The sequence below is a fragment of the Coloeus monedula genome (genome assembly GCF_965178545.1).
Source record: "Coloeus monedula genome assembly, chromosome: 13".
NCBI lineage: Eukaryota > Metazoa > Chordata > Aves > Passeriformes > Corvidae > Coloeus > Coloeus monedula.
In genome coordinates, this window is record NC_138793.1 from 6,488,990 (window position 1) to 6,501,882 (window position 12,893).

The following is a 12,893-nucleotide window of genomic DNA, read 5'->3' on the forward strand; positions in this document are numbered from 1 at the left end:
ATTTACACTTGTTTTGTTAACACAGAACTTATAACCATTCATTGCAAGGAAAAAAAGCCAGCAGCACCAAAGAACTTGCTTACCATTGATTAGCATAGGCATTTTTATTACATTAAAGCTTTAACATTTATCCAAATACTGGGTCAGGGAAGAGAAAAAGGCAGAATAACTTAAAAAAAATAGTAAAAGGCAGCCTTGCCCAGAACTATTGTTAAAAAACCTAACCAACAACAGAATAGCAGCTTCCTGAAATATTAAATGTTGTAGCATTTAAGTTATCTGCAACAGGACACAATGAACCCTGGTAGTCTAACAAATGTTTTCAGTGTTATTGAACAGTCCTTCAAAGCAAGCACCAAAAAGCACGCAAAAAATAAGCAAACATTTATCTCCATGTTCCCCTCTTCTCCAGAACCATGAGTTTCCAGAAAATGTCCTACTAGGACCTCTGAGATGTTCAGACATTGCAAAGGTCACAGACTTTCCTGTAAAAAGGCACATACCTCTCCAGAATTTAGCTCTGCACACATCATTATTTGTCAAATACTGTGCCAAAATCCCAATGTTTAAATGATTTAAGAAGAGGTAAGACTTTTCCTACTTTTCCATCTCTCACTAACCATCACCTAAGGGTAACAATCCAGACAAGCTGATTCAAGAATTTCCCAGTAAGCTGATCATTATAGAGTGTTATAGGAGGATTCCCCATATACTTGTCATGCTTATTATCCCCTCCCTAGCCACCTGTACCTGGCTAGAGGAAATCCAAGTAGCCCAACATGACAATTTTACCTTAGTATCCAAATAAAGAAGTTTCAGTGGATAAGCCAATAGTAGTAAATAAATAAAGCAATAATACTACAACTATTCATCCCCAACTCCCACACTTATTAATGGTCACAGTCTGAAAAAATCTTAATTGATCATAGTTAAAAGAAATATAGAAATATACATAAAACCAGCTGTCTTAGACAGCATATTTTTATTAAAAATGAATACACAGAGACATAGCAGCTTTTACAATAGTTTTTTTAAAAGGCATCAAGTTGTAAGCCAACCATTCAAAAAAAAGGCTTGAAATGTTGTCTTCCACAGCACTTTTTGCCCATTTGTCAACGAGGCACAGAAATCTGCAGATTCCCCAAAGGACAAACAGGAACAGTAACTGATCTAAACTTCAAGCCCTTTTTCTGAACAGTTGATCAAGCATCACCCTCCGTAGCAGCATCTGGAGCACACTTCGGTGTTCTTTCAAGTGGCTGGTGTACTTGATCCATTTCTTTAAAATATTTTAACATTCAATAAAACTATTTCAAATAGAAAAATTTCTGTCACATGAAAGTAAAGTTTCCTTTTCAGATTCCATGAAAGCTTATGAACTTCACTGGCAGCATTTCTGTAATGGAGCAGGAGCTAAAACCAGCAGAACAGGCACTTCAGCAAAATTGTCCATCAACAGTTTCTAAAGTCATATTGATTGCAGTCTAGGAGACAGTTTCTTACGACTTTGTGGTGGTGTAAGGACACCAGTGGGGAAAGGTGAAGTCCTATTTTGCTCAGCCAATATGGCTTGTTTTGCTTGAGCTCTGTCCTGAAAGCACATGAAAAAAAGAAAAAGGCATCTTTACTTTGGTGTGTCTATGCAACAGATCAATAAAATTCAGTGGTTTATAATCTGATAGATTGTTAATCTGGAAATGCATTTCCATATCTAACTCTCCTAACAGTAACTGATAAATCACACAGTACTTGTAGTTATCTTGTAGTGCAACTCCAGGAGATCAGTGTTAGTTTTTGGACTCTGATGATCAGCATTAATTCATAAGAGACAAACACTCTCGTACCTTCAAGAAAATTCAGCAACAACTGTATAGGAAGAGCTTTAACATCTATCTACAATTCAGTAACCTAAATAGAAAAAATAACCCAGATAGCTTAAACCACAATTTGTTGAACAAGATTTTGATCCTCTACAAGTTTCTCACTGAAAACCACTCTTGCTCCAGTGCTTGTCAATGACCACTGTCACATAAAAGTCCCACAAGATCAGTCTCAAGGGATCAATCTTTATTTTTCTGTTGATCAGACAAGACTGTATTACTGGTATTTCCTAGAGAGAAAGGTCTAATACATGGTATTTGAAGTATCCCAGAGGGTAAAAAAACACTTCTGATTTCCAGGGTAATTATATGCTGTTTGAGATGAGAGGCTGAAGGCACAATCACCTTTTTAAACTAAATACTGAAAAAGTCAGTCCCAAGACAAGTCTTTGTCTCAAGAATTTTGGATCTGGAGTACAATCTTATGCTTTTTATCATCTAAATACACTCGGTCTCGATCTGTTAATGCTTCACTTAAGTTGACTATGTTCTAACCAAAGGAACAAGACTTCAGCGATTTTACAGACAGGTTTTTGTCTTCATTCTGCTCATACATACCAGTAAATCAAAGCTGTTTATGTGTGTCTGTATATTGTGCAAATCTTCAGGAGCTATCCCGCTAAAGTGTTTGAGTTTGGAGCTTCCTACTTCCCTTAGCGCCATGGCAAATGGGACCATCCATTTCACACATTTCTCTATCTCACAAAATTTGTAACCTGGAACACAAGACACATGCTGATCTGCCTGAAAGAAGACGTAACATTTGTCAACACACAACACTTAAGTTTATAAATGCCAATACCTGAAACTTTCTCCATCAACTCAGATGAAGAGAAGTGATAAAAAGCAGAAGCTGCAAGTATTCCATAGGTATATTCCAAGCAGCCAATATCCAGCCCACAGAGATCCAAGAGCTACAAGACAACAGATGTTTAATAAGCCTGATATAAAAACACTTTTCCATGTGAAACAGCATTTGAAGGAAATCAGACTTACCTCTGCTATTTGTACAAATATCTGCTGTGGATATTGTGGTAGCATTACCTCATAAAGCTCATTTAAATATGCAACTTGCAAGTAAGTGTTTAGCCACGATACAACTGTCAGTGGATTTAAGTTCCAATTAAGAGCCTGAAAGAACAGATATAGAGAAGACTTCAGTGCCAATTTAAGTTCCTAACTTAAACTGTGCAAGATGTCTTAAGAATCAGAAGCTCTAATCCCAGTTGATTAAGGCATCTTTGAAACATGCAAATCAGATACTCTCCTGTAGCTCTTCCTGCTGACACAGTCAGGGAACAAATAATTTTGTTAATACACACATCCAGGTGGATGCTTTGGATCTCTTGTTACCTAGAGAAAACACTGCTTTCTAATTAGTAAGAGAAATTGTGCCTCTTAGCACCTAAGATTAACTGAGGAGCTCTGCTTTTGCTCTGATGATACTATATGTTTTTAAAACCTAATTCCACTTTTAAATGTTACCTTCATAATGATCAATTCCATAGTGATGATTTCATCCTCTGTACAGGCTCCATCTGTAACATAGGCAAACTGGTGCAACTTTGGTGGATAAATTTCCTGAAAGATAGGAGATCAAGTATTTAATCTGTGGAATAGGTTGCAACTAGTTTCATGTGTTACTTTAACATAAAAAAAAAAGAGAAATAAACAGAACAACCACTGCTTCAGCCTTTCAAAACAGAAAGGGGAGGTGGGATAAGGAACTACACCCCCTTTCTAAACCCTGGTGTTCTCTGCCTTTAATAGACACACACTTCTTGTTCATCATAGCCTTCACCTTTCACTTGGGATGGATCAATAGAAACCTACATTGTTTGACTACAGCACCACTGTGACCGTACCATAACTGACATCAAGATTTTTTTAAAACACCCTGAAGAAAAGGCCTTTATCTCTTGCTTAAGAACAGATTGAATAGAAGCTCTTTAAAACTATGAAGAACTTAAAAAACACTGTATTTTAGTCATTCAAATTGTTCCAGTAAATAACAGCTCAGACTATCATGCAGTAGGTACTCTGTGGCAATGAAATTGCAACAAGTGGTCTCTGGATACAGCAGCCAGCCAAAAACTCATTTAGCAATTGCAATTAAAACTTTAGATTTATTCTAGCACTGAATTCTCTCATGAGAAAGCTAGCTAACATCACAGTATAAGTTTACCCACTTATAAAAAACCAGGAATGTTGAAAAGGGAAAAAAAAAGGATCTTTTTTTCTGTCTCCCAGCTGAAAAAAATCATAGCAACTAATTCCACAAAGCTTTCCACAATGCATCCAGCATACAATAAGCATGCTCTGTGACCATTCACCTTTTAATGTGTAAGTGAAGCTGGAGACACTTACCTCAAGCTTTGCTGCTATGAACAGAGAAGTGACACCAATAAGCTGCAATAGTGTTTTTACAACATCCTGTTGTGTTGCCATAAAGCGATCAAAGAAATCTTGTGCTAAATAAAAAGTTTCTCTATGAAGTTTGTAGGCTTCACAAACCTGGAAAGACAACAAGAGATTACAAAGGTCATGGACAGTGTTAAAGACATGTATTAAAAAAAAGCATTAGATAGACAAAATTTGTATCAGCTTTCTATTTCACTGCTATTGTGAAGTAACATGTTAACTAAGAGCATGAGTTAAACAGTTTCCTTTGACACAAGATGACTGTCATTACAGTAACTTCCAAGAAAAAAAGACCAAATCAGAATGAAAACCCTTTTAGGAAATGCAAGCACGTGTTCCAACAATGTCAGAACATCAGTTCCTCATTTTGTGCAAAGATGCGTCATTCCAACACCTCAGAGAAAATTCTCACAAGTATTTTAAAATTAAGATATTATGCCACCAAGTCATTCAAACAGCAAAAAAGACTCAGACACAAGAGGAGCTGTAGCACATTCTGCATGACAAAAACAGATAAAAAGGCTGTGAGATGGATCTGATCTCTAAGCTACCACACCTCCCTTCTTACAGTGACTTGCAATTATTTGTTCAGCCTTTGTCTGCAGTGTGACCTTAAAAAGCTTACAGCACTACCTTAAAAAGCTTATAGTGTTTTAGGGACAAATTGATTATTATCCATGATCAGTCTAAATGAATAACAGAATATATTATCAGTTTGCAAATCATTAGCTCAATACATCATATATTCTTTAAGTTTGATGCCATTCACTGACACAATTTAAGATGAAGACAAGTATCTGGAGCTAAACATGCTCCTGAAGTGCACTCATGACAGTTATTAGTGCACTTCAACAAAAGCACACTTGAAACACTCACAAGCACAGAAAAGCTCACCTCCATTAGCCAGTCTAGAAGGATGGTTCTCATTTTAGGCTGCAGCTGAGGGTGCCTTTGCATGTAGAATTTATCCCTCATGTAAATCTCTTCTTTGTTTATCATGTTTTTCCATACGTCATCCCTGCTTGCCCAGCTAAGAGACATCAGTGTTTAGTCTTGGATCATGAGACAAGAGGAAAGCAGAGCAGCAGCAGCCCAGCACACTTACCCTAGAGCTGGCAGTGAGGTAGCTCTGGCAGGAACAATGCTCGGGCAGATACAGTGCGAGTAATCGACACAAACGGGATCATCATCTTTATCCGGAGTAGGAATCAGCATGTGGGCATTCTCATGAATGTTGTTCCAGGACACCTATTAAACCAAACAGGAGATTTTACACTCTGCATTTTTAAGTAATCATTTCAGTTGTACAAAGAAAATAATCATAACTTTTTAATCATAACTTGCCAGTGTCTTACCTCTTTAAACTGCACAGAAACACAGAATGGTAGAGACTGGAAGGCACCTCTAGGTCATTTTGGCAACCTCCCTGCTCACACAGGGCCACCAAGAGCCAGTTACCCAGGACCACCTCCAGAAGGCTTTTGAGTATCCCCAAGGATGGAGACTCCACAACTACTCTGGGCAACTTGTACCATGCTTGGCTACCCTCACAGTAAAAAGAGTTCCATGATATTCAGAGTGAACCTCTTGTGCTTCAGTTTGCATCCATCTCTTGTCCTATCACACAAAGAAGAGCTTGGCTCCATCTTCTTTACATCTTCCCTTCAAATATTTATAAACAATTTATACAAATCTCCACAGACCTCCTTTTCTTCAGGCTAAACAGCCCCAGCTTCCTCAGCCTTTCCTTATAGGAAAGATGCTCTGGTTCCTGAATTATCTTAATGGACCTTTCTGGACTTTCTTGTATGCTCAAGTCTTTTTTGACTGTGGAGCCCAGAACTGGACAGAACACTACAGATGTGGCCTCACCTGTGCTGAGTAGAGGGGGTATTGCTTATCTGCACAACAGAGAAAATTTGGAACTAAAGATGAAGAACATTCACCCTGCTCTCCTTTTGAAGGACCATAACTGTTTCATGGAAGGATATCCAAACCAGAATCTCCTATTCTCACAATGCATTTTGTTTTTACTGAAAATACACTTGCCCTCAGGTAAATAACAAGCAGATGGAACTCAAAGACCCAAATATGAGGTCAGGATTTCTGGTAAGGAATATGTAGATAATATGCCTGAAACCATGCTTTCATGCAAAGCATCTCAGAAAACAAACACAGCAAAATAGTTTGTAGAATTTTGCACTCATTCATTTAGCAGAGTTAAGATAAAAACCCAAAGCATATATGACCCAATTTTCAGAATACAGCAAGTACAAGTTAAGCAATTGCTACTAAACCATCAAGCTGATAATTTCATATGAAGAATTCTGTCATGCTCTGCAAACATTCAATATGCAAAACTTCACCTGTCACATCCATTCAACTTTTATTTGGACCAGAACTTAAGTCTAGGTTTACTCTTCTACCATCTAACTCTTAAACAGAATCTTGTACATTTCACACAGTTCCCCAGGAAAATGCTACTTGATTTGCAGTAGAATACAAAGCCAGCACTGTGCCATCATGCTTAAGTAAATTAAAATTTGGCATTTCTGCTCAACAGTGAAGTCAGCCATCCTGCTGCAAATTGATCAATTCTGCACCACTAAAAGGAGAGAACTCCCTAATATGATTTTTAATGTGATAAAAAAATTAAGAACAAGTTCAGAGGAATCATTATGCACTATCAAGTAAAACCCTGTGAAACTTTGCCTCTTGAAAAAAGCTTCCACAGCTGATTTTTGCCATCTTTCCTACATCACTTTCCAGCAAAATGGCTCCCTCCTGCACCAGTTTCAGAAACAGAAACCACTGACTTGATGAAACAAAAACCACATGTCACAGTTCTCTCACAGCTAAGACTGCTTTGCACTTTGAGTTACTGACACACAGATCAGTCTCTTTTCTTCTTGGGAGTTCTACATGCAAATATAGCATAGCTACATACCCAGCCATACCAGGGTTTAATTTGAGTGGGGAGGAGGCAAAAAGAGGGAATAGTATCTTTATATTAAAAATGACAGACTCCTTACAAACTGAAAGTTTGAATGAAAATGTCACATCAGCATTGCTGAAGTTAATTTTTGTCCTCCCTCAAAACTAGACTTTAGTCACACTTTGTTCTCCAAACTGCACAGCAAGCCCAGCTGCCAACAGCCTTTTGAGAAGTGCTGTCTTATCAGTTAATCAGCAAACAGAAAAGCAGTAGATGATATAATATCTATTTAAAGGTGCCTACTACACCAGCAGCTTCTGAAGGACCAGAGACTTACTCACAAAATTCTCAAACAAAGCAGACACCTCACACACCACATGCAACAATTACTAAAGATATTTCACCACCCTAAATTTTCTATAAGGAAATAGAAATCAAAGGTCAAGAGCCTCTTAGGTGTTTTGAGAAAAAGGGAAAACAGTTTTTGACATAATGTCACTTAACAAGACACTGGGGAAAAGATGTGAGCAACACCACAAGTATATAGCTTAGCTAGAGACAAGAAGGAAACTAAGGTGCAGAGCCTCAAAAGAAAGCAGCTTACTGGGGAGGGAGCACCATAACCAGCATAGATTTTTGGTTGAGGGAATGAACATATCAGTCAGGCTCTTGAGTCTTTGAAACAGATTTAGCAAGACACTCAATCAAAAGTAAGAAACACTATCAAGAAACTGCATTACCTCACACTGTAACTGCAAGAAAATAGGAGCCACCACTGAAAAAATAAACAGTTTAAGGTGGGGAGGGTATGAGGAAACCATGAAGAACTTCCTTTGGGCTTGCACAGGGCCAATCCAAAAGCAGAGACCTGTCAGAAAGCAACAGATGTTACCCAGAATCTGTGCAGCCTAACAGAGGAAATACTACAGTCCTGGGCTTACTTCTGAGACAAACAGGAGCTGACACAGCATGCAAGCAAAAAATCAGCAGGGAGAACGGCTCTTCAAGTCTATATGGAGCCCAGCAAGAAAGCCTGGTGACACTCACAGTAATATTCCAGATACAGAAACAACTAATCAGGTGCAGATCTCTATCTCAGACCTTAGAACAAGACACAGACTGGAGAAACTGAACCAAGCACATGAGAAGGCTCATTAGGAGAAGGGGTACCAAGAGGGCAGAACACAGGTGATAAATCCATTAGAGCACTCAAGTCCATACAGCTCCAAACAGAGAAAACCCAGGAGTTCAGAGGTGGGGTCTTTTTAAAGCTCAAACATAACCAGGCCTCAGTTTCCTGCAGCATGTCACCATTCACTGATACATCAAATATTCATAGAAATTCATCTTTCTGAACATCCTTCAGGATATAGGCCAGACACAAAACAGAGTAGGTAGTGACCACTGGGGTTATTGGTTACAGGCCAGGCAGGGCCTTCAGTGAAGAAGAAACACCTAAAAATACAAGCTGAGACACTTGTGCACCTCAGTGTGAGCTAGGAGCCACCAGAATGAGCTTCTACAGACCCAGGGCAAGGAATGCAGCAGGAGAGGAAGAGAATGACACAACTGCATTCAAACAGCAACATCAGAGGATTTTCAGCATGGAAATCAATGGCAGGGGAACAGGTCTGTTTGTCACCCTAAAAGCAGCACATTGTACCAGAGACACTGGTATCAATTCAACAGAGACAACAGCCTTAGTTTGCCCATCAGAAATAGTGAGACCTATAATTCTAGCCATTTTTCACTCATACGACGCATTACTTCGAAGTATTGAATTTTTCTTTGCCATCAGAAGGGAATTCCAGATTTAATAAATAGGAGATAGAAGAGCCACTCACATTAAGTTGTTCCAATCCTCTTGGGATAGCACAGGAGCTTCTACTTCTTTCAAACAAGAGTCTGACCCAGATTATGGCCAAGTCAGGTTCTCAAACTGGGTATAGTTTACACTTCTTTTTTTGTGGGCTTTGTTTGTTTTGTTTTTTTTTTTTAATTGAATCTTCAAAAGTCAATCTAGATTAGTCAAAGAAACTTTTCGGAGGATATTTTCAGAACACTTAGGTGGAAGGCTTTGACAATGCTAAATCAGATTCTGGAAAATGTCTAGTGAAGAACTGATCAAAACTACTTCCTGAGAGTTTACTCCACCTTTACATGTGAAAATATTAGAGTTTTATCTAAAGAAACTAACTTCTAGATTCAGTTCTCCACTTTATATGGAGGTCACCATGCAATTTGTATCACAATTGCACAGATTATTCTAATCTAGTTAGATTAATTTTTTTTTTTCACACAGAGCCTTGGAAGTGTATTCATCCACAGAAAGCAGCCAGAATTAGTATGACAATTGCTAGCAGAATTACAGCAGTGCCAGTTCTCCAAAATCAAACACAGAATTTATGCAATATTCTGCTGTCACAGACCTGATGATATAGCCACCCTTTCATCACATAAAGGGTAACGGCATCCTAATTAAGAACTGGGGCCTTATGTTCCACAGAAGCAAACTAATGAATTGACTATGAAGATGTCATAAAGTGGGATGTGACTATGATATTTTGCCTTGTGGATAAACTAGTGTCAGTAAACAATTTATTTAATGTAGAAGTCATGTGGTATAGGCTGCAGTGGATTTATAGCTGCTTGCATTTTAGAATTGTCGTGTCTCCACAGAGTAACTGTCACCCTGGCTATCATTCCAGCCTGCTATACTGCTGCTGGAACCGTAAACATATTCTCATTAGTGGTCCATGGCAATTTATATCAGAGAATAGCTTGTGTCACACCATAGACTGAAGAGCTGCTGCTGTGCAGCCAAATGTTAGCTTTTTTAACCAGATCTGGAACAATCTGGCTACTTTGTCACAACAAAAATACATTCTCTATGTAGGGAAAGATACATAGGCACAGTATTTTATTGTTTATAGAATGAAAGGGTCAAATTCCACCAGCATCCTATGATTAACTTGAAAAATTCCCAAGTAATGACTACTGCCTAAATTATCTAAGTTTTAGTTTACCTGTCACTCCTGAAGTAACACTGAATGGCTACCAGGTCAAGAGCACAAACAAGAAGACAAAATTGGAAGTCTTTATCTGTTTTCAAAATTGAAGGTCAACATATGCAAAAGATATTTCAAGTTTCCTTCCACTGTCTTTCTGGAAGACAGTAGAATTGGGTCCCTGTTGAGACTTTGTAACAGTACCTTGTTATTATGCAATAAACATGCACAAGAAGGCCTTGCTCAGTTTAAACAGAATGAATCTTCTGCTGAAGGAGAAAGCTGCAGTGAAGGACAGGCAACTCTTCCTTGTCAGAAGTGAGAAATTAGTTTAATATACTGTGCAAAAGAAAGACAGAAGGGAAGGAAAGATCCCCTCATTAAATGCTCACCATTTGAGCCCTGCTTAATATGTTGACTGATAACTAGTGTACGCAGTTGCAACAAGCGGAGGCCATTCCAAACAATGATGCCCATCTGTTATGGTAGCACTTCAGTCTTAGAACTTCCAGCTGCCACTTCGGGTTAGATGTGCCACATTATGCACAGCCTTGCCTACCAAATGAGGACAGGCTGCACGCCCTGACCATGACTCCTGCAACTTCAGCATCACCCTGCGTGTACAGTGACAGGCTGAAGTCATAGTGACAGTGACTGAGCAGGTGTGTGTGTGTGTGTTCAGGGCAAAAAAGGAGAGGAATTAACCTATTCCAGAACTCTGTTTTATTTACAGTGGGCATCTCAAGGTACAAAAGCATCATACTTTCAATATCACACACCAACACGGCATCCAACAGAAATACCAAAAGCATCTCCTTTCTCAAGAACATGGAAAGCACACACAGGGAACTAGAAGACACCACTAAAACCAGTCTTGACTTTGTAATGCAGCTCATTCTAACTGTCTTGCTAAGAAAACTGGCAATGGTCACTATCAACTTCCACTGCAGGACTGATTTTCACAGTTAGAGCAACTTTACAAAAATTATTCCTTTGTTCTGCAGAGAAACAAAGCCTATGTTACTATGCCATTAGCAGCTAGCATACACTTCCAAGTTCTAATCAGGATGCCCTTACTAAGTCTGTCTGATAACTACCCTTTGTCAATGGGAATGGAGTTGATGTTGGAAGGGGAAGCTTTCCTCTTTCCCAGAGGATAGAGAGCTAGAGACATGACTGCCAAGTGAACCACCTCAAGAGATGATTCTGTCTGCATGTATAAGTGTCTTATGCTTTAGCCAGCAGGCTACAAGAGCACATGTACAAGGTACATAAGCACATGACTATACTTTTGCAAATGTCTAGAGAAGTCAATGCAGAGTAGGTCTAAAGGCTTGGCAGGTGCACCCTTGCAACTCCAGGACACCTGAATATACTTCAGCATTAACATAATGGTTCAGACCAACACAGGCCTTGCGACTTGCAGAGGCTCCAAAACTAAGCTGAACTGAATTGCTTTGCACACTCCATCACCAACCAGGGCCAACAGCCCCCCTTGCCCACTGCGACTGGCATGTGGCGTGGCAGCAGCATACCTGTTTCACCACATTCACATTAATAATGAGGTACTGCAAAATAAGAGCAAGGTTAAGTAAGATTACAAGATTGACATAAAAAGCCAATTCAATTACCGGTTTTTCAGGCTGCTTTTTTCTAGTACTGTCCATTTTGGCAATTTCTTCATCAGGATCCTGTAAGAACTACGAAAAGCAACATATAATTTCGAGAGTTCAAACCGTGGGACAAGCAGCTGTTGGCTGCTGTGACACGCGCCTAGTCCCTCAGGAGCGCAGCCCCGCACCCCCAACAAAAGGCGGCGAGGGCACGGGGGCCCAGCCCGGCGGCGGGGGGGGGGGGGGGGTGCTGGCCCGCGGGCACCGGGCCGGGCCCGCACTCACCGTGGCCACATCAGCTTTCCTCTTGCGGGCTCGCATGGCGTACTCCGCATCCACGTCCTCTTTGGCGGGACGCTTCTCCTCCGCGCAGTCGCTGCCGAGAGAGGGGAAGCTGAGCGAGCGCCGGCCGCGGGAGTCTCCCGGGGGTGCTCGGCCTGCAGGGCCCCGCGCAGGGCGGGCCCGGCGCACTCACCTCTCCCGGCGCACAGCGCCCGCCATGGCCAGCGGGCGAGCCGAGCGCCGCGCGGGGCACGGCCGAGCGGGCCCGGGCCACAACCCCCCCCCCTCCCCCCAGAGGCGCGGAAAGGGCAGCCGTGAACGGCCCCGCCAGCTCCCCCCACCCCGCGGCCACCTGCCCGCCCGCGCTACCGTTCACTCACCGCCGCGCCAGCCCTTGCCGGCCGGGAGCGCGTGGTCGGCGTGTGCCAGGCCAGCGGGGCAGGGCGGGACGCGGGCGGGCTCCGCCGGGCGCCTGCTACCGCGCGGCGCGGCCGCTCCCGTCCCTGCGCGCGGCGCGGGCCGCTCCCGGCGGGACATTTAAACGCGCGGCGGCGGCGCGGGGCCGCCTCCCCACCGCGCACGTGGCCCCGCGCGCGGGCCGGGGCGGGGCGCGGGAGCGGGAGCGGCGCGGAGTCCCGCGCGCGGTAGGGGCGGGGCCGGGGCGGGGCCTGCGGGATTCCGCGGGAGCGGGGCCTGCGGGGCGGGGCCTGCGGGGCGGGGCCTGCGGGATTCCGCGGGAGCGGGGCCTGCGGGG

The 12,893-nt window shown here is 41.9% G+C and overlaps 1 protein-coding gene across 2 annotated transcripts; it reads right to left on the reverse strand.

The window, feature by feature from the left end:
• Positions 1-244: 244 nt before the first annotated feature.
• On the reverse strand, positions 245-12,729 carry CCNE1 (cyclin E1). 2 transcript variants are annotated; one of them, XM_082289862.1, is made up of 11 exons: positions 12,520-12,729; positions 12,143-12,233; positions 11,876-11,944; positions 5,407-5,549; positions 5,196-5,331; positions 4,248-4,394; positions 3,366-3,461; positions 2,877-3,011; positions 2,683-2,794; positions 2,439-2,596; positions 245-1,591 (listed from the first exon to the last, which is right to left on the reverse strand). In XM_082289862.1, the coding sequence occupies exons 2-11, from the start codon at positions 12,176-12,178 to the stop codon at positions 1,469-1,471; spliced, it is 1,155 nt and encodes a 384-aa protein (XP_082145988.1). In that variant the 5' UTR covers positions 12,179-12,233; positions 12,520-12,729; the 3' UTR covers positions 245-1,468. The 2 variants fall into 2 exon arrangements, with proteins under 2 accessions (XP_082145988.1, XP_082145989.1); XM_082289863.1 differs by lacking the exon at positions 12,520-12,729 and adding an exon at positions 7,977-8,104 and having other exon boundaries at positions 12,143-12,195.
• Positions 12,730-12,893: the final 164 nt, after the last annotated feature.

Bases quoted from the DNA above. Each gene is read 5' to 3' on its own strand.
- CCNE1 (XM_082289862.1), bottom strand. From the start codon at position 12,178: ATGCGAGCCCGCAAGAGGAAAGCTGATGTGGCCACG. The intron at 11,945-12,142 runs GTGAGTGCGGGC...TGCTTTTCGTAG, and splicing joins GGAAAGCTGATGTGGCCACG to TTCTTACAGGATCCTGATGA. The intron at 4,395-5,195 runs GTGAGCTTTTCT...TTGTCTTTCCAG, and splicing joins TTCTAGACTGGCTAATGGAG to GTTTGTGAAGCCTACAAACT.